Source organism: Pygocentrus nattereri, chromosome 21 (assembly GCF_015220715.1).
Source record: "Pygocentrus nattereri isolate fPygNat1 chromosome 21, fPygNat1.pri, whole genome shotgun sequence".
Lineage (NCBI taxonomy): Eukaryota > Metazoa > Chordata > Actinopteri > Characiformes > Serrasalmidae > Pygocentrus > Pygocentrus nattereri.
This window is the reverse complement of record NC_051231.1, coordinates 27,568,363-27,592,375: the sequence shown is the minus strand read 5'-3', so window position 1 is coordinate 27,592,375 and position 24,013 is coordinate 27,568,363. Positions and strand designations below refer to the sequence as shown.

Sequence of the window (24,013 nt, the reverse complement as noted above, 5' to 3'; positions counted from 1 at the left end):
TTCGACTACTGACATGTTTAGTAATTTGAATTCCTTTTCAATTTGAAATACGTTAACACACACTTCTGCAATTTAGTGCAAAATTACTGTTTTTTATTTGCTAAATTAGGAAAATATAAAACATACAATGTAATATTTGTGTGTTTTATTATTATAATAATAAAAAATACTACTAATAATAATAGCAACAACTACAGGGCTTTTTTCATCTATGTAGCTTAAGCTCAAAAAAAGATAAAAGTAAACAGTAAAAAAAAAAAAAACCCACAAAACTATCTGCACTAGTCAATTTCTTATGAAGACCACAGCTCTGCCTCTCAGCTTTCCAAACCCATAGAGAGAAGAGGGGCTTACAGGCTTGTCACATGTAACAAGAAAGTGGCTGTGTAAATGTACTTGTCACAGTAGGAAATTACAATTACCTAACCTATAACTGGAGTTGGGTGAAGTGATAGATAGTATTTTCGTCTTGACAGTATCTCAGACCAAAATAATGATAAACTGAAAAAGCAAGTTAGAACCAAACTGACAAACACAATTGGACAGACAGGGAAACAGAGAGGAACACGAGGTCACTATTGTGAATTTCTGGGTCAAAAAAAAAAAAATAAAATAAAATAATAATAATAATTTGGGATAATGGGTTTTACTAAGATGCCTGAATAACAAATATGTATGAACATACAGAAATAAATATCATCTGCAGAATTTCATTCATTCCAAACCCAGGCTATAATAAGTGATTGTATATTTGAAGCTTGTTAACAAAACACCCATGTGCACAGCTCTAAACTAGTCTATCCTGAAGTACGAGCCTGTAAAACTGCTAAAACCATATCTATTCTCACTCTCAGTGTCATGTGAATACTTTATGGTAAATGAAGCAGTAATGTCTACTATCACAACAAACCTGCATCATCATACGGGAGCCTTTTAAGGAATTAAATGTAAATTTATTCATTCTGCAGGCCTATAATAAAAAACACATATGTATATAAATGTATTCCTGTTTGTAGTATGACTGTAAACATGAACAGAAAAGGCTGTTCAAGGAATCTTGTTTTCAGACTACCGAAGCACCTCTTGGCACTCACTCAATGGGGTGCCATTAGAAGTCAAAAACTTTTGACACTTGACAAGAGCAGTGCTTCGCATCAGCGACACTGTGTGTCCTTGTTCTTCCTTACAGTGCACAAAAATTGCTCTTGGTATTTCATTGTTTTTGTTTTGCACAATAGTGAATGGTGCTTTTGCAATTTTGCTTAAAGGACAGCTTAGTGAGACGCTGTTCACAAAGTCGCACAGCCCTACATTAAAACATTGCATATATTTTTGCAATATCATCCACTAGATTAAAGAGCACCCATTCACATTAAGTTCAGCAAGAAGCTTAATGAGGAAACAATGCAGGTTTTAAAGTAAACAAATAAATAGAGGCAGGTTTCATCAGCAGTGAAAGCGGCAGTGGCAGCAGTATTTGTGTATGAGGAGCTGCTGGGTGGCGTGTGGTGTTAATACTCAGCTCCACTCGAATGCTCTGCAACCTCCAGCAGCTCCGGGCTTCCTGCCAAACACTCCAAACTGCAGGAGTAAACCACTGCACTAAGACACACACACACACACACACACACACACACACACACACACACACACACACACACACACACACACACACACACAAAGGCTCCAGCCTCTCCCCACACGCCTGCCTGTCAGCAACACACACACACACACACACACACAAGCCTGCTGCTTCCACCCAATATTAACTGCTCAAGCTGCACGCAAGCAGCACTGAGAAAAAAGCAGCAAGTCATCCAGGTCCTCAGTGAGAAGGGAAAAAACAGAAGAGAAAAAAGGCTCCAGGAAAGTACGCCTTGATTTATTTCAGCCGATGAAATATGACACTCTCTCGGACGCAGGCCTTTATCTCTCCCCATCTCTCTCTCACACTCACACCGACTTAATGTGATGCCTCAGAAGTGCTTCTTGTGGGCTGAAGCTGGCAGAGCTCCAAGAAAAAGCGTTAAAAACAATATATCACCCACACTGATCAACAAAGACCTAATTAGGCCACAATATCATACAATGCTGCTCAGTTCCCTGTGGCAAAGCAATCTGGGCCAGCTAAAGGCCACCACACACCAAGGAGACCACAGCAACTGCTAAATGACTGTACAATATCCAGCTATATCGTCGTCAACATCATGTATGCAGTTGATCAAGCAGTTGTCAATACAATGAATCGGCAGATTAACTAATACCATTAACTGGTTCAATTCAAGTTCATTCAAATAAGTAATGTAGCCAGGTTATCAGTTGACTGGTGGTCTGTTGTCATAGTGGAATGATGAACAGAAACACCTGTGAATTCAAGTAAGAGTGGAGCCTGATTTTCCCCCATGCCTTAAAGATAAAAGTACTGGAACGGTTCTGGTGGTCTATCTGGTCTTGCACAGCTGTTAGGAGTTCCACTTTTTCTTGTATATTTTTTTCCAGTTATGGAAACACCTGTTTTTTCACTTGTATTCCTTTGACTTTCCCCTTCCATATGCAAGTGGATTGTCTTATATTAAAATGCCTCGGAAATATGTTCTGAAAGAGGAAGAACTTTACGACTGGAAATCAAATAAATGAAGGGTGGCCTCTGATTTTTGCACAGTACTGCACATGTGTATAGAGCTAGGCAGTTTCAATAAAACTCAAAATATTTTCGGAATAAATCACAGCATCACGGTATCGCAGTATCAAGTTTAAGTCTGAGTTAATAAAGTTACTCTGTGTATATACTCCTCCAGAATGCTGGTAAAGTCTCAATGCCTGTTCTGATAGGACAGTTTTATTCTGTTAAATCATTCTCTATTTACACTACAAGAAACCTTACTATGAATAACAGTTAGGGATGAACAAAGATACTGCACTCATATCAGCACTGCCAGTGTTCTATATTTATCACCACTGGACAACAGATTTGGTCAATATTTCAAAAAAGGGCTGCAAACAAACAACTAACTTCACAGTTGAATAATCGATCATTTAATGAAACAAATAATCAATAATTCAGGTTATGAATCACTACATTACCAAATACCTTTTATGTAGCTATTAGCTTTTAAATTTCACTTGAAGCTGTTTAATGCATTTGCTAACTAACAATGAAGACGATGAAGATGAATAACATTCAAGAATTCAGTTTTAATGACCTTTCCTGCTAAACTAAAGGTAAAAAAATTCCAATATATTTTTCCAACCAAGAATGTGCAAACCAAGGATGTGCAGAGCAGCAGCAAGAAAACAAACCTAAATCCATTTTTCTTTAATCAAGTAAGTAAAAAAATCATTCTAAATGTAAATGTTAATTTTAAACAGTGCAGTCTGTGCTCTGTGCATTCTGCTGTCTGTCTACACTGTTACAACTAAATTTTACAATCACAGATCTTTAATGAAACGGAGGTAAGTCAGCATCTCTCTGTGAGAGTCCTGATCTTCTCTGAGAGCAGATGCTCATCGCTGCAGAGGAGACACGCTGTGATGGAGCGGATGGAAAACTGGCGAATGTTTGCGGCGAACTTCTCCATGATTTTGTCTAAATGCATCGTTTCAACTGTAACCCTTTGTCCATCTACCCTGTGTGTTCAAGGCGAACTTCTTCCTAAAACTGTTAGTGAGTGGAGCCAAACGTTCACAGAGAACAGAAAACTCTGTGGATCTCCTTTGTTCGCAGAGGTTGAACACACCGGCGGCCTCGGCTTTAAGACAACAATGTAAACATTATCATCTGAAAAGTGAACACGGTCGCTGTAAATAACAGTTACTTGCTTCTCTGTTCAAACTCCATTAACGATTCCAGAGATCCTGCATTTGGAAATAGAAAATGTTACAACATGTTATAACATGAAGTAGGACAGAATTTAGCGTTAACACTAGCTAACTGGCTCACTAGCACAACTATCGCCGTGTCCCAAACCACATACTTCTGTACTTCACACACTACACTAATGAGTGCACTTCTAATGGTATATATGCTATTTTTACACACTATTCAGTGAGCTAGTATGCAGTTCAGGAGCAGTAATGTCAAAATGTTCCTAGTGAGTGCAAGAAAGACGCGTAATGACGTCACCAACTAATCGACTACCAAAGTAGTTGTCAACTTCAGTTGACAACCATTTTAGTCGACTAAGTCGAATAATCGTTGCACCCCTATATCAAACTGGCAATTGATTATGTACTTTGGAAGAGTAGAACCTTTAGGTGACGCTGATGCTAGAGTCAAAATAACAAAATCTTATTCACCTTACTGCATTTATAATCCCCTAGAGATAGGGTGAGAAGATCGGCGATTCGGGAGAGGCTCGGAGCAGAGCCGCTGCTCCTCCACGTTGAGAGAAGCCAGTTGAGGTGGTTCGGGCATCTGGTAAGGATGGCCTCTGGACGCCTCCCTAGGGAGGTGTTCCAGACATGTCCGATGGGGAGGAGACCCTGGGGAAGACCCAGGACACATTGGAGAGATTATATCTCTCAACTGTCTTGGGAACACCTCGGTATCCCTCCGGAAGAGGTGGAGGAGGTGTGGGGGAGAGGGAGGCCTGGGCCTCTTTGCTTAGGTTGCTGCCCCTGTGACCTGGATAAGTGGTTGAGGATGGATGGATGGATGGACGGATGGAAGGAAATAAGCAATGCTAGGCGCGGTCCCAATTTCTACACTTCAGAAATGTTTATGTATCGGAATTGGCATCAACAGATGGGTACACGAAAAATATTAGATGGCTTTGTGGGCATCAGCCCACAGTTCCCAAATCGGTGCATCATTAGCCAAAATATCGTATGACTAGACACAAACCACATTTCCAGAAAGAAATGCGAAATTTACTGTTTACTTAATTTTTCTTAGTTTCAAACAGTTCTTTCAAAACAACCTAAACCAGCTAGAAAACAATGTACATTGCAGTAAACTGTCAAACCTAAACACATTTACAAAAGTGCACAAAATAACAGAAAAACTAAAAATAAAACAGCTCAGCAAAAGGGATATTGCCATCGACCAATTCTTTTTTTTCAGAAAAGAAAATCAATATCATGCTCCCCATATATATTGTTCAGCACCATGTGTGTAAAATATGAAAGGAGCAGTGTATGGTTTCAATCCAATACACTTGGTCAAATTCAGCAAGAGAAGATGAGACAAGGGCACGTCAATGGTGGAGAGAAAGTTGACGAGGTTGAGGCTGGCTTCCCGTTTCCATTTTCCAGCTCCACATGAAAATCATGGAGCAGCTCCATTCTTACACCTGAATTTAAGTGGCGCAGGAAAATTGGAAAAAGAGGTCACAGTGTCGGTATGTAACTGCTGCACCATTTAAGGTTTAATGGGAGAATCAGAGCAAGAGGCTGCTGAAAAAGAAGCTGACTTCAGCTTCAGTATAAAAGCATGAAAAGTTATGAGGAGGTTGCTCTGTTTCTGCTTGACAGGTAACGTTAACATAGCTTATTTTTGCTGTTTCACAGAACCAGTAGGTCAGTATTTCGCCCATTTGCTAATATTTATGACAACCACTGGTTAGCTTCACAGCGGCAGTGTTTGCTAACACACAACCTAGCTAACGTTATTCACATTACTCGTTGTCTCATTGTTCATTCTAACGTTATATCATGGCATTTGTCTGTGTGTTTGCAAAGATGTGTGTTTTATGGTCATGACGATCTAAAAACAGCTCAACAGCACAGGGTCCTTCACCTTGGCAATGAGTGTCCATGAATTTGGGGGTGGAGCTGTACTGAAGAGATGGGTGTATTTGTTTAACTGTTGAGTTCAAATATTATCAATCTTCCAGAACCGTATACTGTGGCATTAATGTGAACAACTTTGAAATCTTATTTTTGAATATTTCAGTTCATAACATGAATAATCTACTGCATTTAAGCATAAATTCATAAAACCACAGTTTTGTTTAAATGTCTATAGGTTCTGTAAATATATGTAGCTTTTTCCTAATATATGTCCATTTTGCAAAGACAATTTCTTACAGGTTTAACACTTTCCTTTATCTTTGTTTAAACAAATAAGTTTTAAAATGTCCATTAAGTAAACAGCATAAATCTGGAAAACAGTTCATCTTTAAGGCGAAAAAACCCTCCGCAAGACTCTCCCCAGCCTAACCAACTCTAATGCAAAGCAAAGAGGAGAAGGGCTCTGTACACCAGCTTCATAAATTAATGACCAAAACATCTCGCTGGAACATCTTAATATGTCAGTCCTGCTGCGAGCACAAGTATATCTGAGCACCTCATGCTGCTTAGAGCGCCCAGGCCCAACCAACCAACCATGGACTGAGATCACAGGTAGAGACAACGGTTTTAGTCTGGCTGCAGGGGCTAAAGGAAAAGAGACGTACATGCATTTTTCTTTCTCTCAGCTCGAACACAAACCAGACTAAGAGTCTGATAAACCCAATGAACCCATACCTTTGTGGTCGCTGAGAAAGGCTTTAAACTGTGAAATGTATTAAACTGCAAAAAAATTCACAGCTGTTGCGACACGTCCTAACAGCAGATACAAACATCCTTTTGTTTTTTTATTATTGTTTATTTAATTGTGGGGGCTGAGAGTTGCAAAAGGCTGGAAACCTCTGCATTAGATGACTTCTATATGATAATACCTAACCTGGAGATTCTAAAGAAGAGTGTGACAGGAACACAGCCAATTCTGAACCTGTCGTTGCCTCTAAGAGAGATTTTGGTTGGTGGCTGCGGCAGAAGACAAACAAACTGCAATTATCCAGAGCTACACAGAATACAATCTGGCAAATTAGATGCTCTGGTTCAGGACGTTAAGGTTAATATTGAAAATGCAAATATAAGGGCAAATACTGAAAATGCAACTGTTAACGCTCTACTCGTAGTGCAGAAGGTTACTACTTATTTTTGGTGGAAGCACATTTGACACAACCTGCCTTACATTGTTCTTTCTTTTGAAGAACTCTTGTATAAAAACAAAAGGAACTCTTAAAGCTGTGTGTCATCACAAAAGAAACCAAGGCAGTGATCTATGGTGCTGGTTTTGAACTGTGGGCCAAAGCCCCCCCACTGTTGTTGGCCTTTAGGTTTTTTTTTTTTTAACAAACAGAAATTCAACCAAACACAATTTTAAAAGTGCAAAATATTGTAATAATTAGTTGAACAAAAGAAAAAGCATCATATTCAGGTCAAGCTCATTGATTGTTCTGGCTAGTTATATTTACATTTCAAAGTCCAAGCTAATGTAAAATGCTTTTCTTTACAACCATATAGAATTCATTCATCATGGATAAATGGTTCGAATAAGCGGCTTTCAAAAGGACAAATTCCGAGGCTGCGCCATCTATAAGTGAAGCAGTCACTGTGTATCACACTGAAAAAAACTGTGAAAACCAAGCATAAACAGAAACAAAGAAAATGCAGCAGTGAGTATCTAGTGCTAAGCTTCACGTATGTGAGAACTGAAACTATCACTCTGTGCTGTGCACTCAGACGTCTTCAAATAGAGCCTTGAATCCAAACTACATATGCTGTCACCTGAACATTAAACATAGCAGGTGTGTATCTCAATTTATTGAACTGAGCCAGATCTCCGTTTGCAACTTTCCGCTGCTCAGCTTAACACCCAGCACTCAGTAACTGCCAAACATCAGCTATCTTTAGGTGATTTAGGGGAAAAAAAGGATCAAATATCGATTGCTTAAATAGATACTAATTGTGCTGGAGTTAAAACAATTTCAGATACAAAACTGCAGTACGGATGAGACTTTATAGCAATTTTCTACTGACCAAAAATAGGATGCTTTAGATATTACCTCACTTAGGGTAAAGTATAGTGATGACATTTAAATGGCTCTAGTACACAAAGAAAATCCCTTTACTACAGGTATCACATTGATGGACTTTATATAGAAACTCTTTACAGAACTGTATTTTGTTTTAACACCAATCAATCACCAGCACTAACACTGTTCGGATGCTGTGTACACAGGCACTGCCTGCCATAGGCACAGACACTACAGAAACAGGCTATTTACTTTTACTGTAAAAAACAGCCATCATACACTTATCAAAACGACTAAAACTTTACATCGGGTTTTATACTGTGATCTCTCTTCACAACTGGTATTATGAAGGTTTAAAACAGACAAAAGTGCACAAAGAAATTTCTGCGACATCTTTGGATTTGCACACTGATCCTCGATCAGCACTTTCCACAGTAGACTTGTACCTGGCACACACTTAAAATCCAGCACTCGACCGCTCAAGTTTCCTGAACTGCGCAGTTAATCATGTCATTAATCTTTTAATGTGTGAAATAAACGAGGGCACGTGCTTGCAAGAAACACCCAACACTGGGGGAGTGGTGCAGTGAGCTCAGAAAAAGTAGTAAAAGGTCTGCACTATTTAGTTCTAGAACAGAATATAGAATCATAGAATCAATAGCAGACAGCAGAATTATGCCATTTTAGAATGTTGAATGATGGAATGTTGGAATGTTGGAATGTTGATCCAAGTTCCAGAAAAGGAGCCATGTGTCATATTTAGACGCCAACCTACCTGAGCTTAGGTTCATTTTTCTGCTCTCGTTTCTTTTTTCTTTCTTTCTTTTTTTTAATTTGTTTTATTGGACCACATCTCATTTCATCTAAAATTCACACAAATAATCAAGACAGTTCTGCAGATTGGAAAGAGAGTCTACAGACTTGGTAACATTGCTCTTATCATTAAATTAAATGTCAAGCACAAAACATTTAGCCTTTGACTCTCAGACAATGACTCTCAGGCAGAAAAACTGGTGCTGGAGAAGCTGTTGTTTACCACTTGTTTACCAATAAGACGTTTGTGCTCAAAATGATGCAGTGGTCTTGTTGAGAGTTATTCATTTGGTTGTTTACTTTTTCAACCTTGACTACAAAGCAACAAAAGGGTGCCGCCATGCGACCTAAATGACATTGTGTCTCCCCCTTGTGGGCGATTCTGGTGGAGTAAGACAGATTACAGACCAGAAGTTGGCAGCTGCTGTCAGACAGGCCACGACGTAAACAAACGGGAAACAAAAACACTATACAGTGCTGGAATTAGCCTATCTTGCTCTAAAGCAGTTGCAACTTATGATCAGTTCTTGACCATTATTTGTTTAATTGACTAACCAAACTATCAAGCTTTCTCCATTTGCCAGTCACAATTTTATATTTTCTTATTTCATGGTACAAATCAATGGTTTAATGGTATCATATGACCATTATAGCACATTGTAGAGTGCATTTTTATTAAATTACACAATGTGTCAACAATAAAAAAATCAACATAATTGGTATAAATATCCCCAATCACAATCAAATTACTTACTGCAATGACTAATCATTATGGACCTATTCTAAAACCTGAAGACAATCTGTTAATGACCCACCAAATTGAACAGCAATCAGATTACTAGAAACTAGATGCTGTAGCTTCTTGGTAAAGCAGCGACAAGACTTTTCACAATAATTACACAGTCAATTGACAGCAATAATTGTTAGCTTTCATAATCTACTCATGTCTCAAAAACTGTGTGAATTGTGACTGTTTCTGATCTAAGGCCAATACACATAAATAACGATGGCAGCAGTGAATAATCTTTGTTTATTTGATATTTGTTAACACTACAAAGGGAGCAAAGAGTAATGGTTGTTTATTTTATGTTTATTAAAAACACTTTAAGGGCAGCAGTGAGAATGTTTTGTTTATTTAATGTTTGTTAACACTTTTAGACGACTGCCTGTGAGTAATGTTTGGTAATTTGTTTATTGGATGTTTGTCAGCAGCTTTAGACAGTGGTAGTACGTAATGTTTATTTATCTGATGTTTGTTAATAACATCTTTAAAAGGGTGGTGGCGAATACTGTTTGTTTGAGCTCAAACTGTTACCATCATCACTTTGGAGCTGCCAGGGATCGACAGCAAGGAAGCTACAAGTTTTAAGCTTTTATTGTATTATTGCTGCACACAAACAAAAAAGTACTATTCAATTATAACTTGCAAATATTTATATATTATTATTGTATAGCAATTAATTGTCAGCTAAAACCTTTTGGTTGTGACAGGCTTAGCCATATTCCATGTATATTAGAAGGCTCATACATTTTTTTAAACACTGTAATTCCATGAATTTTCCATGACATAAAATGAAATTCCAATGAGAAGCATTTATCTGGGCGACATATCAATAGTATATTATGATTTTGCAGCACCATGTGGTATCACTTGCCAGTTTTTGTGATATATTTATTGATATATTTGATAGATAATGGCCATTTCACTTTATGCACTTTACTCATGGTACCCAGGACTTTTATTCTTATTTTATTTTTGGGTCTAAAATGTGAAACTGTCAGGTTATATTTTTGTCACATCACCCTTTACTCTTAGGATGCTTTCACTACTAGATTGCTTGCTAAAAGTCTGCAGGTTGATTTTTTAAAAATTGGTTTAGTTGATTTCACATTGAGATGACGCCTCCGTTAGTACCATAAATTTTAACTTTCACTAGCCAATCAAAGTATACATTTCTCTCTCTCACATAATCTACATTATATGAAAAGAGATTCTTAATTATTCAGAGTAATGAACTTTACCTAATCTCTACTGTGTACGGTCGGTGAGTTTAACTAAGCATCAGTTTGAACTGAACCAAACAGATCGCCTGGCTCCACCTATCAAGAATAAATTCTGTGGTCCATGCGCCAAAATCAAATGCTTTCCCTATTGCTCATTTGCAATTAGCAACAGCAGCTACTTGAGAGCAATTTGAGCATCTGTAAAGAGTTAAAACTTAATGCAAAACAGGTTTGGTGTGCTGACTGAATTAAAGCTTCTTGTTCAGTGTGCAGAGGCTGGAGTGCTCATACCTGTTAAAAGTGAATGGAAGTAAAGAAAAAATTTGATTGGTCTGCACCAATCAGGGTAAGCGGGAGCACACCTTTAGACGCAGCCTAGAGCAGCTCGACAAATGTAGCATTAAATATGCAGCCAATTTAACTGCTTTTTTTGACAGAGGGCAGCGACACCACTCTATGTAAGAAACCTCTTCATTCACGCAGGTCAAGTATTCCTGATGCAAGCTCATGTGAGCACTTCTTTCTTTTTCTAATTTATTTATATATTTTTAGCTTTTCATCCTTGAAGTTTCTTCACAGTCTTACAGGCAGTTTTCCCACTTTAAAAAGTGCTGGATTTAGATAAAGCAGCGAGAGGACGGCACAGCAGAAAAGGAGCACATCAAATATTAACCGGAGGATTGTAAACACAAAGTGGCTGGCGGCGGAAATCAAAGGACAGTGCTCTCTCTCTCTCTGTGTGTGCTCAAATAGAGACCGAGCAGAGGTGGGAGTAGGAGGGATTTCTGTCTTAATTCCCTTGAGGGAGATAAGATTTTGCTACAACATCTTGCTGGAGAGAAAGGCAGAGAAAGGCAGAGAGAGAGAGAGAGAGAGAGAGAGAGAGAGAGAGAGAGAGAGAGAGAGAGAGAGAGAGAGAGAGAGAGAGAGAAAGAAAGAAAGAAAGAGACAGAGAGAGAGAGAGACAGAGAGAGACAGAGACAAAGAAAGAAAGAAAGAAAGAGAGAGAGACAGAGAGAGACAGAGAGAGACAGAGACAGAGAGAGACAGAGAGAGAGAGAGAAAGAAAGAGACAGAGAGAGAGAGAGAGAGAGAGAGAGAGAGAGAGAGAGAGAAAGAAAGAGAGAGAGAGAGAAAGAAAGAGAGAGAGAGAAAGAAAGAAAGAGAGAGAAAGAAAGAGAAAGAAAGAAAGAAAGAGAGAGAGAGAGAGAGAGAGAGAGAGAGAGAGAGAGAGAGAGAGAGAGAGAAAACAAACAAAAAAAAACAATAAATCTTACCATAGTGTGCTTGGAAGGCCTGGGGTTTGACTACCTGAGTGCAGTGGCTGCACATGACCAGGTAAAAGTCGTCCTGTGCAGGACACTGGCCAAAAATGGGCATATCTGCAGGGAAAAAACAGACAGACAAACACAGACACATCAAGTTAGCAGGTCAAAGTTCAAGCTCATTGGTCTCATAACTGTGCACTCAGACTTGTACATAACAATTCTTACACAGACCTATACTGATCCTCCTGACTGTCCCTGCCAAACCAATCAGTATATAAAACACCGTTAATCAAGAAGCTTCTGGGAATAATGAGACAAACTGGGTCTACATACATCAGTGTAATCGGTATAAATATTCAAATATCCCAGAAAAAGAACACTTTAGATTGTTATAAGTACAAAATGTGAAAGACTTAGCATTTGTTTATTGTATGCAACCACCAAAAGAGGTAGTCAATAGTTGATCTGCTGATTTAGTGATGCATCTTTGCGTTTTAGGAGCATGTGACCTAGAGCATGGCCAGCTCACCCTGCTCATACAGCTTACACTTCACATTTAATGTGAATATTAGTGGCTTCTCAACTCAACTACAAAAACATGACTTTTTAAAATAAAGTTTAATGCATTTTAACACCTTTTTAAAAAAAAAAAAAAAAAACTTGACAAATGACAAACAATAATATTTACACCATATTGAAATGTATTCAGATGTAAACAAAGTCATTCAGGGCTGAGTTACCTAAAAGCACAAGGGTGATACTTACACGCTAGAGGAGCATCACAGTAAACTTTCTCTAGCAGCTAAGATGATCTTAACACTAAGATGCTTTAGGGAAACCGAGCCCAGAGAGGTCTGATAAGAAAAGTTCCTTTCTCAAGATGCTTGCTAATTCAGAATTGTTCACAGTGGCGGCGATAGGAACCAGACATCTGAAGGAATTACCTCTAAAAGCTGCCAAACAGAAAGCGATTACACGAAAAGAAAAATTCTGATCACTATTTTACCTTCATCAACATTACATATAAAACGTAATGGAGGCATAAGGTCACTGGTTGTTTTGCATAGTTAAAAAAAAAAAAAGCTATATTTTTGTGGTACACTGCAACCTCAGCTCCCATCAATACCAGCATAAAAAAAATCTGTCCTACAGTGAACCATTTCACATCAAACCACTCTGAATGTCTTTGTCTACACCTCAATCACTGAATTACGCAGTCATTTTGAAACAGTTCTCTGGAAGTCCCCTTAAAGTCTATTTCATTTACACAGACTGAAAATATGGCTTTACGCTTTGCTATTGCAGGATTCGTGTACAGTGTTTTCAAGGTGTTAGTCCTCTAGCCCTTCATCAGTGGTCAGTTTCTGACGAAAGGACAGCCGTCAACCCGATATTTTTGGTTGAGGGACTATTGTGGATTAATCTAAAGGATGAGACTTTTCAAGCCAGTCTTCAAGTATCATCTTAGAGCCAAATACCTCAAATAGTTACACATTTATGAAAGTAAAAATCTACTTGAAGACTTTTTAAAGATATATGAACCTTGTATTCACGGATAAATACAGCACTGTTTTTTTTTTACTTCAAACCAGAGATGTTAAGCAAATAAATCCAGGAAATAGAAAACTGAAAACCATTTATCTCAGCCGTAAGTGTGTTTTTCCAGCACAAAACACTACATAACCTTAGAATAAACACATGCACACAGTGAAATGTAACAAGAATATGTTGTTATTAATACCCTGGAACTTCTGCACAGTTTTGATATCAGTATATTTAAAATGCCCATAAATATGTTCATCCCTAGTATTTTTCAGCTTTGCAGTGAAGGCCTGAAAACTTTTAATCCAAGCTACTATTTCCACTAACAAAAGGCCTCCGACTGAGTTCAACACATGCTTCAACATTACCACCGTACATGCTGCTAACAGTGGTATAAAAGGTGCAATTTCTCAACCAGCAGCAAAAGGCCCTTGTGGCACACAGGAAACCCAAGTAAGGGAGTCCCCCTTGCTACAATGAGGGCTGTGCTGCTCTTCAGCAGCTCAGCTCAGGTGAGGGCCATTCAGGCCTTTTCAAGGACGTTTCAGTGAAAGTGATCGGCCACTTCAGCGAGGCTGATCTCACACTGTTTTTATAGAGCAGAGGAAACGCATGAGTGGCAGAGAAAGACAAGCTACAGAGCCAACCATTCCAAAGGTTGCCTGGGGGAAGAGAGGGTGAGGGACTGAAAGGGAGAGAGACACTCAAAGACTGAATGGCAGTTGTAAGATTGTGAAACATCTGTAAGCCCAAAGGTCTATAAACAAGCTCGGCTCTGCAGTTGCACAGTAGCATTTTCTATTTGTCCTTATTCCGTATCTGTAACTGCAGAGTTTCTGCACTGTTAGAAAATCACTATCTGCCAAAAAATACACAAATAACCGAGCCAAAAATAGATAAGAGAAAGAAAAAAAATACCTGCAGATAAAAAGGCAACACTGCGTGTTACATTAGAACTGGCTAGATCTATGGCCTCATTCACGTCTTCAGTTTAAAACGTTTAACTAATATGATAATAATACCGAGCCAGAGTGATTTGCTCGCTGTAATGCAAACAAGTGCATTCTAACAAAGCCATAAAAGGTCATACATACAGCTAAAAAAAAAGAAAGCGAGATCTTTTAAACAGGGAAATATTCAAATTAGCTAGAACTGCGACTACGCATGGTAGAACTACCATCAGAAACATGCAGGTCTTCAGAAAAATAGTGTAATGGGGGAAGGATTCTATTATAAAGGAGCTGTTTAGTCGGAAATGCACTATAATAATGACATCATTGACAATAATATCACACCAAAGAATTCATATCAAGCCTCTTGTCTTTCTAGTACACACAAATAAAGGCTGTACAACACGTTGTTGCAATATTAGCCTTTGTCATACCAACAACACACCAGGACACACCAAATGGCAACTGTGGGTCAACAACAACATCCAATGTTTATTATAAGTGCACACAGTAGTATGCAAAATTTTAACATTTCCAGTTTTGTTGATTTTGTCGTATTGCTGAATATGTTTTTTTTCTGCGTGTTTTAGTGAACAAGTTCTATTTACTGGCTTAAGTTGAGCTTATTGATAAGTTGAGCTTATTGAAAAATAATAAAAGGTAAAAATGACCAATAACGTTTACCCAGGTCACATTTTGTGTTTCATATTTAATACATTTTCTCTAACACTTTAAATAAAAAAAATTAACAGTAATTATGCATTAAAATATGCAGAAGTGTGTTCTCTGTAGAGGATATGATGACTTATTTTCAATTAGGAAAAAAGAAAAAAAAAAAAAAAATCAACAAAAAAGTCTTTCATATGACTGTATCTATGAACGCTGGTTCATATACATACACTTAAAAAAATGGACTGGGACTACATCTACTTGAACCACCATTACAGAAAAATGTTACACTTATCTGTACCAAACAAATTACTTCAGTACCACTGAGCATGGCAAAATAGCACTTCGTCTTAGTGGCATCAGAGGGCCAACAAACATGACCTTTTCAAAAAATCTAGACTAGTAATTGACTGATACTCATAATATTAACATCTGCAGTCTGTTTAACAAAAACAAGCACCAATCCAAACAGCAGCAGTGTCTCTGAACATCCCCTACTGCAGCCTTCGAAACCTGAAACTGCTAGGTGTCATACTGTGACACAAACTTTAGGACAGGAGTGTCAAACTCAGCCACTAAAAGGGTCATGGTTTATTCAAAGCCTGCCAAAACTGCATGAGCAAATAAGGCACTGAATACGTGTTCAAACATCATTTTAAGTAAAAATAGATTGCTTTTTGATTCTTTTTAAAACTGCCCATTTGCTTGAACTACACCGCAGGCATCTTTTCTTTCTGTCTAACCGCTGGCCCCTAGAGTGTTGGGGGTGTCAGAACGCACATTAGTGCAGTGCATGCTAGGAACTGTAGTGCATCTCAGAATAAAATGGGGTAATAAGAACAGAAAATGAAAAATAATTTTGCAGGCCGAGTAGGATTGTGCCACGGCCCTGACTTGGCCCGCAGGCCTTGCGTTTGACACATGGGCTTTAGGAAAAGGTTGCATGTATTCTGCTTCAATTAAAAAAAACAACAAAAAGATTAAAAGGATTAAACGTTTGCAAACACAGGCCAAGCTTTAACCATCTCGCATTATTAATTCAGCTTTAGAACATGCAAGGTGTTTCACTAATAGAATATGCATAAATGCTTGTAGCCCTTATAATGTATATGCACATGCATTTAGAATTTTAAATCGGCACCGAATCATAAAGCAGTTTAACAAGATTCCTCAAAAACTGAGCACTGGCTATGACCTTATCTTTCTAGCAGGGAAGAAGATGGAGCACTGAGTGGTAAGGCACTGATGATCCTATACCAGGAGAGTCGGGGAGTTAATTAGTCTGACTAATTGAGAGAGCGGCACAGTGCCGCAGCTGAGGCCAGGGCCAAGGACCGCCGCGCCTCCGCACAGCCGAGAGGACACTCCAAAAAAATCAGAGCCACTCAAAAAGTGCTCTTATGGCTCCTTCACCCAGACCTGCTCTCCAGCTAATCAGGTGCTTCCCTGGAAATCAGGATGTTAAGTACATCTAATTTGCCAGTGCTGGCTGTCAGAAGGTAGAAGATAAACAACATCAGTATCGCCAGATATTTTCGGTTGTGACAGACCTGTCGCTTGTGTAATGTCTCCTGGAATAGAGCTTGGAGTGTTAGCACAAAAGAAAGTCCACTTAAACAACCCTTAGAGTTATAACTGCTGTATTATTTTATTAAAACTGCATAATTATTGATACATTATGTAATTAAATACATTTACATTCCATTTACTTTCTGTTTTAACAGAGCCTAGTCTGCACTTTTCAGTGTCAAATGACAAAAACAAGCAACAGAGACAAAAATATAAAGGGTGATTCTTTTTATACAGTAACTTTCCATCAAATCTAAGTTATAATACAATAATACAATCACTTCTACTTGCCAACACAAACAGGATATCAATTTAAAGTATGTCTACACAACAAAGCTGCACGCTAAATGTGACACAACAGATCAAAGTACCTTGCTCAGAGCACCAGAGTCACAAAATTAGATGGCCAGCAATGTAGCATCAGAGGCCAAACAAGTGCTTCCTTGCGCTGGGCTTGACCTGTGCCCTGCTATAGAGGTCTGGACTCCTGCTGGACTTGCAGGACCCACCACAATATCTTGTGGTGCTGGACTAATTTTTAGTGTTTTGCATGTGGAAGGGGGTGGATAAGCAGCCCACTGCAGGAGGGAGCACGGCGAAACGTGTGGAGAAACCCAACAGACTAAGAACAGCCTAAATGAAGTACAATGATCACTAAATCATATATATAAACAATATAAAATGATAACAGTAAAGCAAAATAAATAAAGTCATTCTAAAGAGTTGCAAAGCAAGTGGCCATGTGAACAACATGCAAATTCTTACAGAGACAGCAGAACTTTCAGCCTGATGGCCACAGCCGCTGGATCCAGCAACAGTACCAAAAACAACCAATCTCTGGTTAAATTCTCGCTTGAAGGTACTTCACAGCCAGCCTGACGACCATGACTACCATTTTATTTTAGCTGAGATTAGCGTATTTGTGAATAGACTATGTCAAATACTGGATCTCAGTTCACCTTAATGGAACTGCACGGGCAGGGGCAGACCAAATGATTTTAATTTTATGCGGAAGCAAGATAAAATCTTGCGGGACCGGGTGGGAGTAGGACTGAAAAAACAATTCTGTGCAGACCTCTATGCCCCTGCACTGAAAATGAGTGACCATTTTACCATTCAGCTAAATAACCAATTACAAACCTACCAAAAACGACCCTGTCCTGAACAACAAGCCTGTAAAAAACACTTGGAATGTGATATTATTCTTACTCTCAGAGCTGTCTGTAAAATTGGTGAAGCAGTACTGGCTAACGCTGTCACAATAAACCTGAATCGACGCAAGGAGCTGTTAGTATTTCACTTTGTTTATTTTGCACAATCGTGAAAGGTGTATGTGTAATTTTTTATTTCTATGTCTTTATTTGCTTGAAGAAGAGGCTAGATTTCGGTTTACACAGGCAGAAAAAAGGTCTTTTCTTGAGGGCACTATTTGGTCAAATGCACACCATCCTAATAATATCACTTCATATGATCGGCTTTTTTGAACATTGCATTTTATGTCAATGACCTGCAGACTTAGCGCACAAAATACAGCCTGTTAATCATTATTGCAACGATGGTGTTTGCGACACTGATGCTGCAGAAGAAGACATTATGAAAATGAGTCTTCTAATCAATGTGAGCATTCGGACCAATTCAGATCAACACCGAGAAGCGTTTCTTTAGGCGTTTTCCTGAATCAAGGTGCCAACGCAATCCAACCAAAGTTCAGATGAAAATAGTGCAGGCTCCACTTTTTGTTGATCTACCAAAGAATTTCAATGCATCACAACAGTAACTCAATCCCAATAGAAGTATTTGGTCTATAGAGCAGCCCAAACTGAATTCTCCCAACAAAACGTCTCCTCCTGCTTCAATGAGTAAGAAATAAAACGTATAATTCAACAAAACGTATGCAGAGGCGTTTCGAGGCATATCCGACATGAGGTCCCGAGAAGGTTAATATTAGTGTGATGTAACCGCTTCAGTCCGACTACTTTTTTCAATTTCCTGCCGCGAGTACAGCTTTCAGTGGAGTGGTCACAGCGGCGAGCTCCATTTGAAAGCTGCTCATGGATGGTGGATGATTCAAGTCCTCCATTACACTTAACACGCTTCAGATGTTCAGAAGGACCACTTACTGTAACTCAAGCGGTTTACCAACTCCATCATGCCTTAATGAGCACTAGAACGGGTGGTGTAAACCCAGAGGTCAAAGAATTTGGCCACTGAGCATGAAGCAAAAAGGTCATGGGTTCAGTTCCATGTAATAACATCCAGCTACAGCCATTATGAGCAAGGTCCTTTAAACGTGAAGTTGCTCCACAGGGGACTGCCCCTGCAGATGACTAATTTAGGGAAAATTAATTGAGCTCCTTTAGGCAAAACCATTCGTCATACTACTACTCTGGCTACTACTGACATCCTGTGTTGGGTAGGAGGATGAGTAGTGCTGTGATTTGCCTTGTGGAATGTGTGAACTCGATGTATCATTCAGCACAGTAATGGCTGATGTATAGTTTATATGTGTGTATCGGTACTGATGGAACATAACACGGCTGATTTTTATTAGACAAAGAGGACTGATAATTCTTTTTTCATAAATTGGCGACAAACCTGTCGGGCAGAAAGAGAAGAAGAAGAGAAGAATTCAATCAAAACAAGCTGTTCACTCTTTGTAGGACCAAAGTGTCATTGTGCGATGAATTATACTCTAATCTTCAGCTTATAGTAAGAACTTACAGTAAGTATAGTAACTTTTCCTTATCTCAATATTCCAGCTAATACCAAGTGATGCTTGCTGAGAAATTTTTTAAACCAAATTCGGTGCATTTTATTATCTCAGCAAAGGAAAAACTAAACCTTACATAGTCTCTTCAGTGTGTTTGACTTTATCAGTTCTGCTGACCTCTCGCCCTTCACCAATGGTCAGTTTTTGATAAGTCAACAGTCGACTGGATGTGAGGTATTCTAAATTAGTTTAACATTATACAATGACTTCTAAAGGCACATACTAGTCTTTAAAACCTCAAATGGTAAAAAAATTAAGACATTTTTCACAGAATCTGTGGAAACTTGCATGCGCTGTTAAAGCAGTAGTTTTTCATTCTAGCTCAGAACACAATATATATACACACACACACAACACAGTCTAGCTAACTGTACTTTTTTTTAGTATTGTCCAAATTTTTTTTTGGACAATTGTCAAAAAAAAGATTTTTGGACAATTTTTTTGGGAAGATTTACAAAATGGCACTTTGTAATTTTATAGTGGCCATGACTAATCGAACGCGGATAAATCATGTCTGCTCAACATTCTGTCTGTTTGATACTGACAGCATATCACTGCTGTCGGAACAAAATCCTCTAACACCAAATAAACAACTTTACAGGACCAAAAAAACAAAACAAACAAACAAACAAACAAAAAACCTCCACGTTTAAGGGAAGTAGATTGAGAAATATTTTTTTATGCCCAAATAATTTTGGACAATATCTGTTGGTCCGTTCAACATGAAATTTTGACACAACATAAAGGGCAGCTGCCTTTTTCAAACTATGTCTATGTAAAAATTATGTTATAATTATATTACCAAAAAAAAAAAAAAAAATTACAGAAATGGAGATAAAAGGTTTTGTCCCAACAGCAGTGACATAATGCTATAGTACTTAAGAAGCCTGGGTTCTAAAGGGGTCTAAACAAAGTCCAGGTCAAAAACGAAAAGGTTTTTTAATGTATTGGTAGTACAGAGTCAAAGTTGGTCCCACATTCTTGATGGATTGCATATGGACGTTTTCTTCCATGTGCAGTCCATCAAGAATGTGAGACCAACTCACATAACAAAATATCTTGCGTTCGAGATAATGAGACTAATATAATCCATGCATTAAAAAAAACCTAAACGACTGCAAACAATATTATTATTCATTTCAAACTAAAGATAACTCATCAAATTTGGCCATGCCCCTCAAACTGCAGCATCCTAATGTGAAGGAGCTCAAAGCATGTGACCTTCCATTCAGTCTGATGATGAACTAGAGGCTGGTGTTATAAAGTTGTTTTCACCCAGAGATCATCTGAACTGAATTCTTATTATTACTATTAAAGTATTGGCATACAAGGTTTGTTATGGCTTAGTTACAGATTTCTATACTGATTCAAGTTATGCCGACACCGTAACTCACCCTGTTAGGTACATTTCTTCACAGTATTTTTGATGCCACTGCTTACCAGTTAGCATTTTTACACTATATTACTGACACATTATTTACTTGAATGAGGTGAATTTTAATAATGTGCATAATAAAGCCTGCTTTACTTTTGTTAAACCCCTGAAGGCCACATTTTAGTATGCTATTTGTTTTGACTGTCATTAGCCACGTTTACATGCAGCCTGATAATCCGTTAATAATCCGACTAATAGCTCAATCAGAATAGAATACGTCCATGTAAACACCTCAATCGGAATAGACTAATCCGATTGAGGCCAATCGGAATACAATTTCTATCCGATTGAAAAGGTGGATAAACCTCTAAATAATCCGTTAAATAGAAGAATAATGTCTGTGTAAACACCTGAATCTAATTACTCTCCAATCGGAACGTGTAAGAACGTTCTGCGCATGCGCGGCACGTCACAGCGAAAGGTTTATAACGTTCAGCGTGGCGGAGCAGAAACTGGTCTGCAGAGGAGACGAAGATTATGCTCTGAGCTTTAAAAGACGGCGGTGGGACTGACGTCAGTTTAATGTCATTAAAACCACAAGTGCGCCAACTGGAAACTCATCTCACGTCGACTGGACCTCACGTGATGTTCGCTGTCATGGTAACGTTCACTCTCAGCGCTGCTCCACGCATGCGCGTCATTTTGCGTCAGATTACTTGTAGCGGTCATGTGAACGAAGATTTTCATCAGATTGCTGGGCAGAGTGAGCATAAACACCTCAGTCTGAATCTGTAATCCGATTGTTCAATCGGATTGGGAAAAATCTTTGCATGTAAAGCCAACGTTCACGTAAAGTTTTCAGTGAAGGCGAGTCTGCTCACTGGAATTTTCAGTTTTCGCTGGGTATCAAGTCAAGTATCGAGAATGATGTAATATCAGACACTGGCGTCGATAACCAAAATTCTGGTATTGAAACATCTCTATGGGCTTCGTTTGCTTTATTAATGCAAACTTAAATATTCATTCAAATACTGTAACAAATTTGGAAAACTTCATGACATCGTTATCTCAGCGATCAAGGGCACTTGGGCAACTTTACACTAATTACACCATTAGAAACACAAAGGCTGAACATCACTCGAGCAAGACATCTCTCCTTCAAGGCACGCCGTCATGCTGAGAAGGTCCAGATGGCTCCTAATAATAAAAAATAAAACTGGGGATCTTTTGTGCAATTTAGTGATTCCCTGGACATCAGACTGAACAGTAAAAAGGAGAAAGCTTAGAAAACTGGAGCAGACAAGACATGCAAAAAAGGCTGATAGCACAGAAAAAACAGAGCCAATCAAAAGCCTTCTTACTCAGTGTGTGTGGGGGGAGAGAGAGAGAGAGAGAGAGAGAGAGAGAGTGAGTGTGTAGAAGGATGGAGTATGAAGACAGAGGAATAAGGAAAAAAGGTGAAAGCAAAAGAGAAAGCGAGACAGACAGGGAAGGAGAAAGTGACAAAAGAGAAAGGGAGGGGAAACGAGGTAAAGGGACGAAAAAATGAGGGAGGAAAAAATTGTGCAAAAAGGAAAGAAAGACAGAGACAGGGAAGGAGAAAGTGAGAGGCAGAAAAGAGGAAGAAAGGTGAAAGACAGGCACAGATGGCAGGAGAAAGAATAAAAAAGAGGAATGAGAAAAAAAGAAGTGAGAGAAGGAAAAAGACAGTGTAGGAGAAAGTGAGCAAGTAAAAGCACGAGAGAGGAATAAAATGAGACCGAAACAGAAAGAGTGAGCAAGTAGGACAGAGGGGGTGAGCACACGCATGAGAGAGGGAGAGAAAGAGATGATGAGAAAGAGAGCTAGAACAACAATGAGGGAGCAGTAAAGCAAGAGGTAGAAGATAGAGCAGGAGAGGGGTGAGCACACATGTGAGAGAAGGAGAGAGTGAGGGCAAGAAGGAGAGGGAGAGGGAGAGAGAGAGAGAGAGAGAGAGAGATGATAATTTCACCATCCTCTTCATTGTCAGTGATAAATGATCTAGGCAGAGCAGTCTTTAGAACCGAGGTGCGCAGGGAGAGACAACACGCAGCTTTAAGTGTGTGTGTGTGTGTGTGTGTGTGTGTGTGTGTGTGTGTGTGTGTGTGTGTGTGTGTGTGTGTGTGAGAGAGAGTCTCCAGTCTCAGCTCTCCTCACCACGCGGCGCAGCCTTCAGTCACGTTCCACTGATGACTGTACAGAAGTGAGTCGTGCAGGTCTGTCTTTATCTGGCTCTGCTTTACAGCTCCTGTTAGCGGTGTATTTACATACACAACACACACTAAGGCTCAGAGATGTGCTGCATATTTACAACATACTCAAAATTATTTTCTTAGAGATTTGAAACTGGGTAACGTCTCAGTCTGAAGGCCCACCTTATGCAGTTGAGGGTATGTGAAGGCTGCAGTAGTCCTGCAATTAAGAGCGTAAAGTAATTATATATCGAAATTAAAATTCTTGGCGAAAACAAACAAAAATTCTGGACACACTGGGCTAAACACTGGAAAAAGCTGACAATAAATAAAAAAAACTTTACATAAAACAAACCCACTAAAACAATTACTGCATCTAGGCTAGGTGGTCTCAAAATCGGTATGTGTCTCAAAATCCAGCGTCCTCTAAAACAGGCAAAATCTGTAATGCCTGTATTTCACGGAAAGGCAGTAGTGGTGGCGGATATAATGGTTGGATTTCTGCCTAAGCTACTGGTTTCATCCATATGTTACAAATGCACCAGAAAACAGAACATAACACACTAACAGGAGCCCCCGTACACGAGTGGCTAAGTTAGGCTTCTTTCAGGAATCTCTCATCTCCTGCAGTGTAGTCAGTTACAGTCTTCATGTTGGTCCAGGTTGTTATTGAGGGAGCGAGTGCAAGGGAGACATATGTAAGGGACTAGCAGTCTTTTGAGGTAATGAAAGCCTTTTGCTTTGGTTTAGCCTTTAGCATATCATCCCAGTACCGAAGACTGTGTCCACTAGCCAATTCAGTTGCCTCACGCAACAGCAGGGTCTTTTGCTGCTAACGACAGCATGAATGACTGTAATACTACAGTCTGTTTTCGCTGAGCCAGAGAGGCTGCTGCAGACTTACATGTTCAAACAATATAAATCCAACAAGTAAATGTCATTAATTCAAGCTCGATGTGTTTTATTTGTGACTCCGAACACCGTTTTTACCAAATTAAAATACTTAAAAAGTGGAACTGTATTAATATCAGGACTTAC

At 38.9% G+C, this 24,013-nt stretch overlaps 1 protein-coding gene across 3 annotated transcripts in view; it reads right to left on the bottom strand.

Moving 5' to 3' along the window:
• Positions 1-24,013, bottom strand: part of LOC108435684 (ataxin-7) — a 65,254-nt gene that overhangs the window by 21,006 nt on the left and 20,235 nt on the right. For all 3 annotated transcript variants that reach the window (XM_017711685.2, XM_037532264.1, XM_037532265.1), the window contains exon 5: positions 11,897-12,001. In XM_017711685.2, the coding sequence (XP_017567174.2) occupies positions 11,897-12,001 (105 nt within the window). The remainder of the gene's footprint in view (positions 1-11,896; positions 12,002-24,013) is intronic.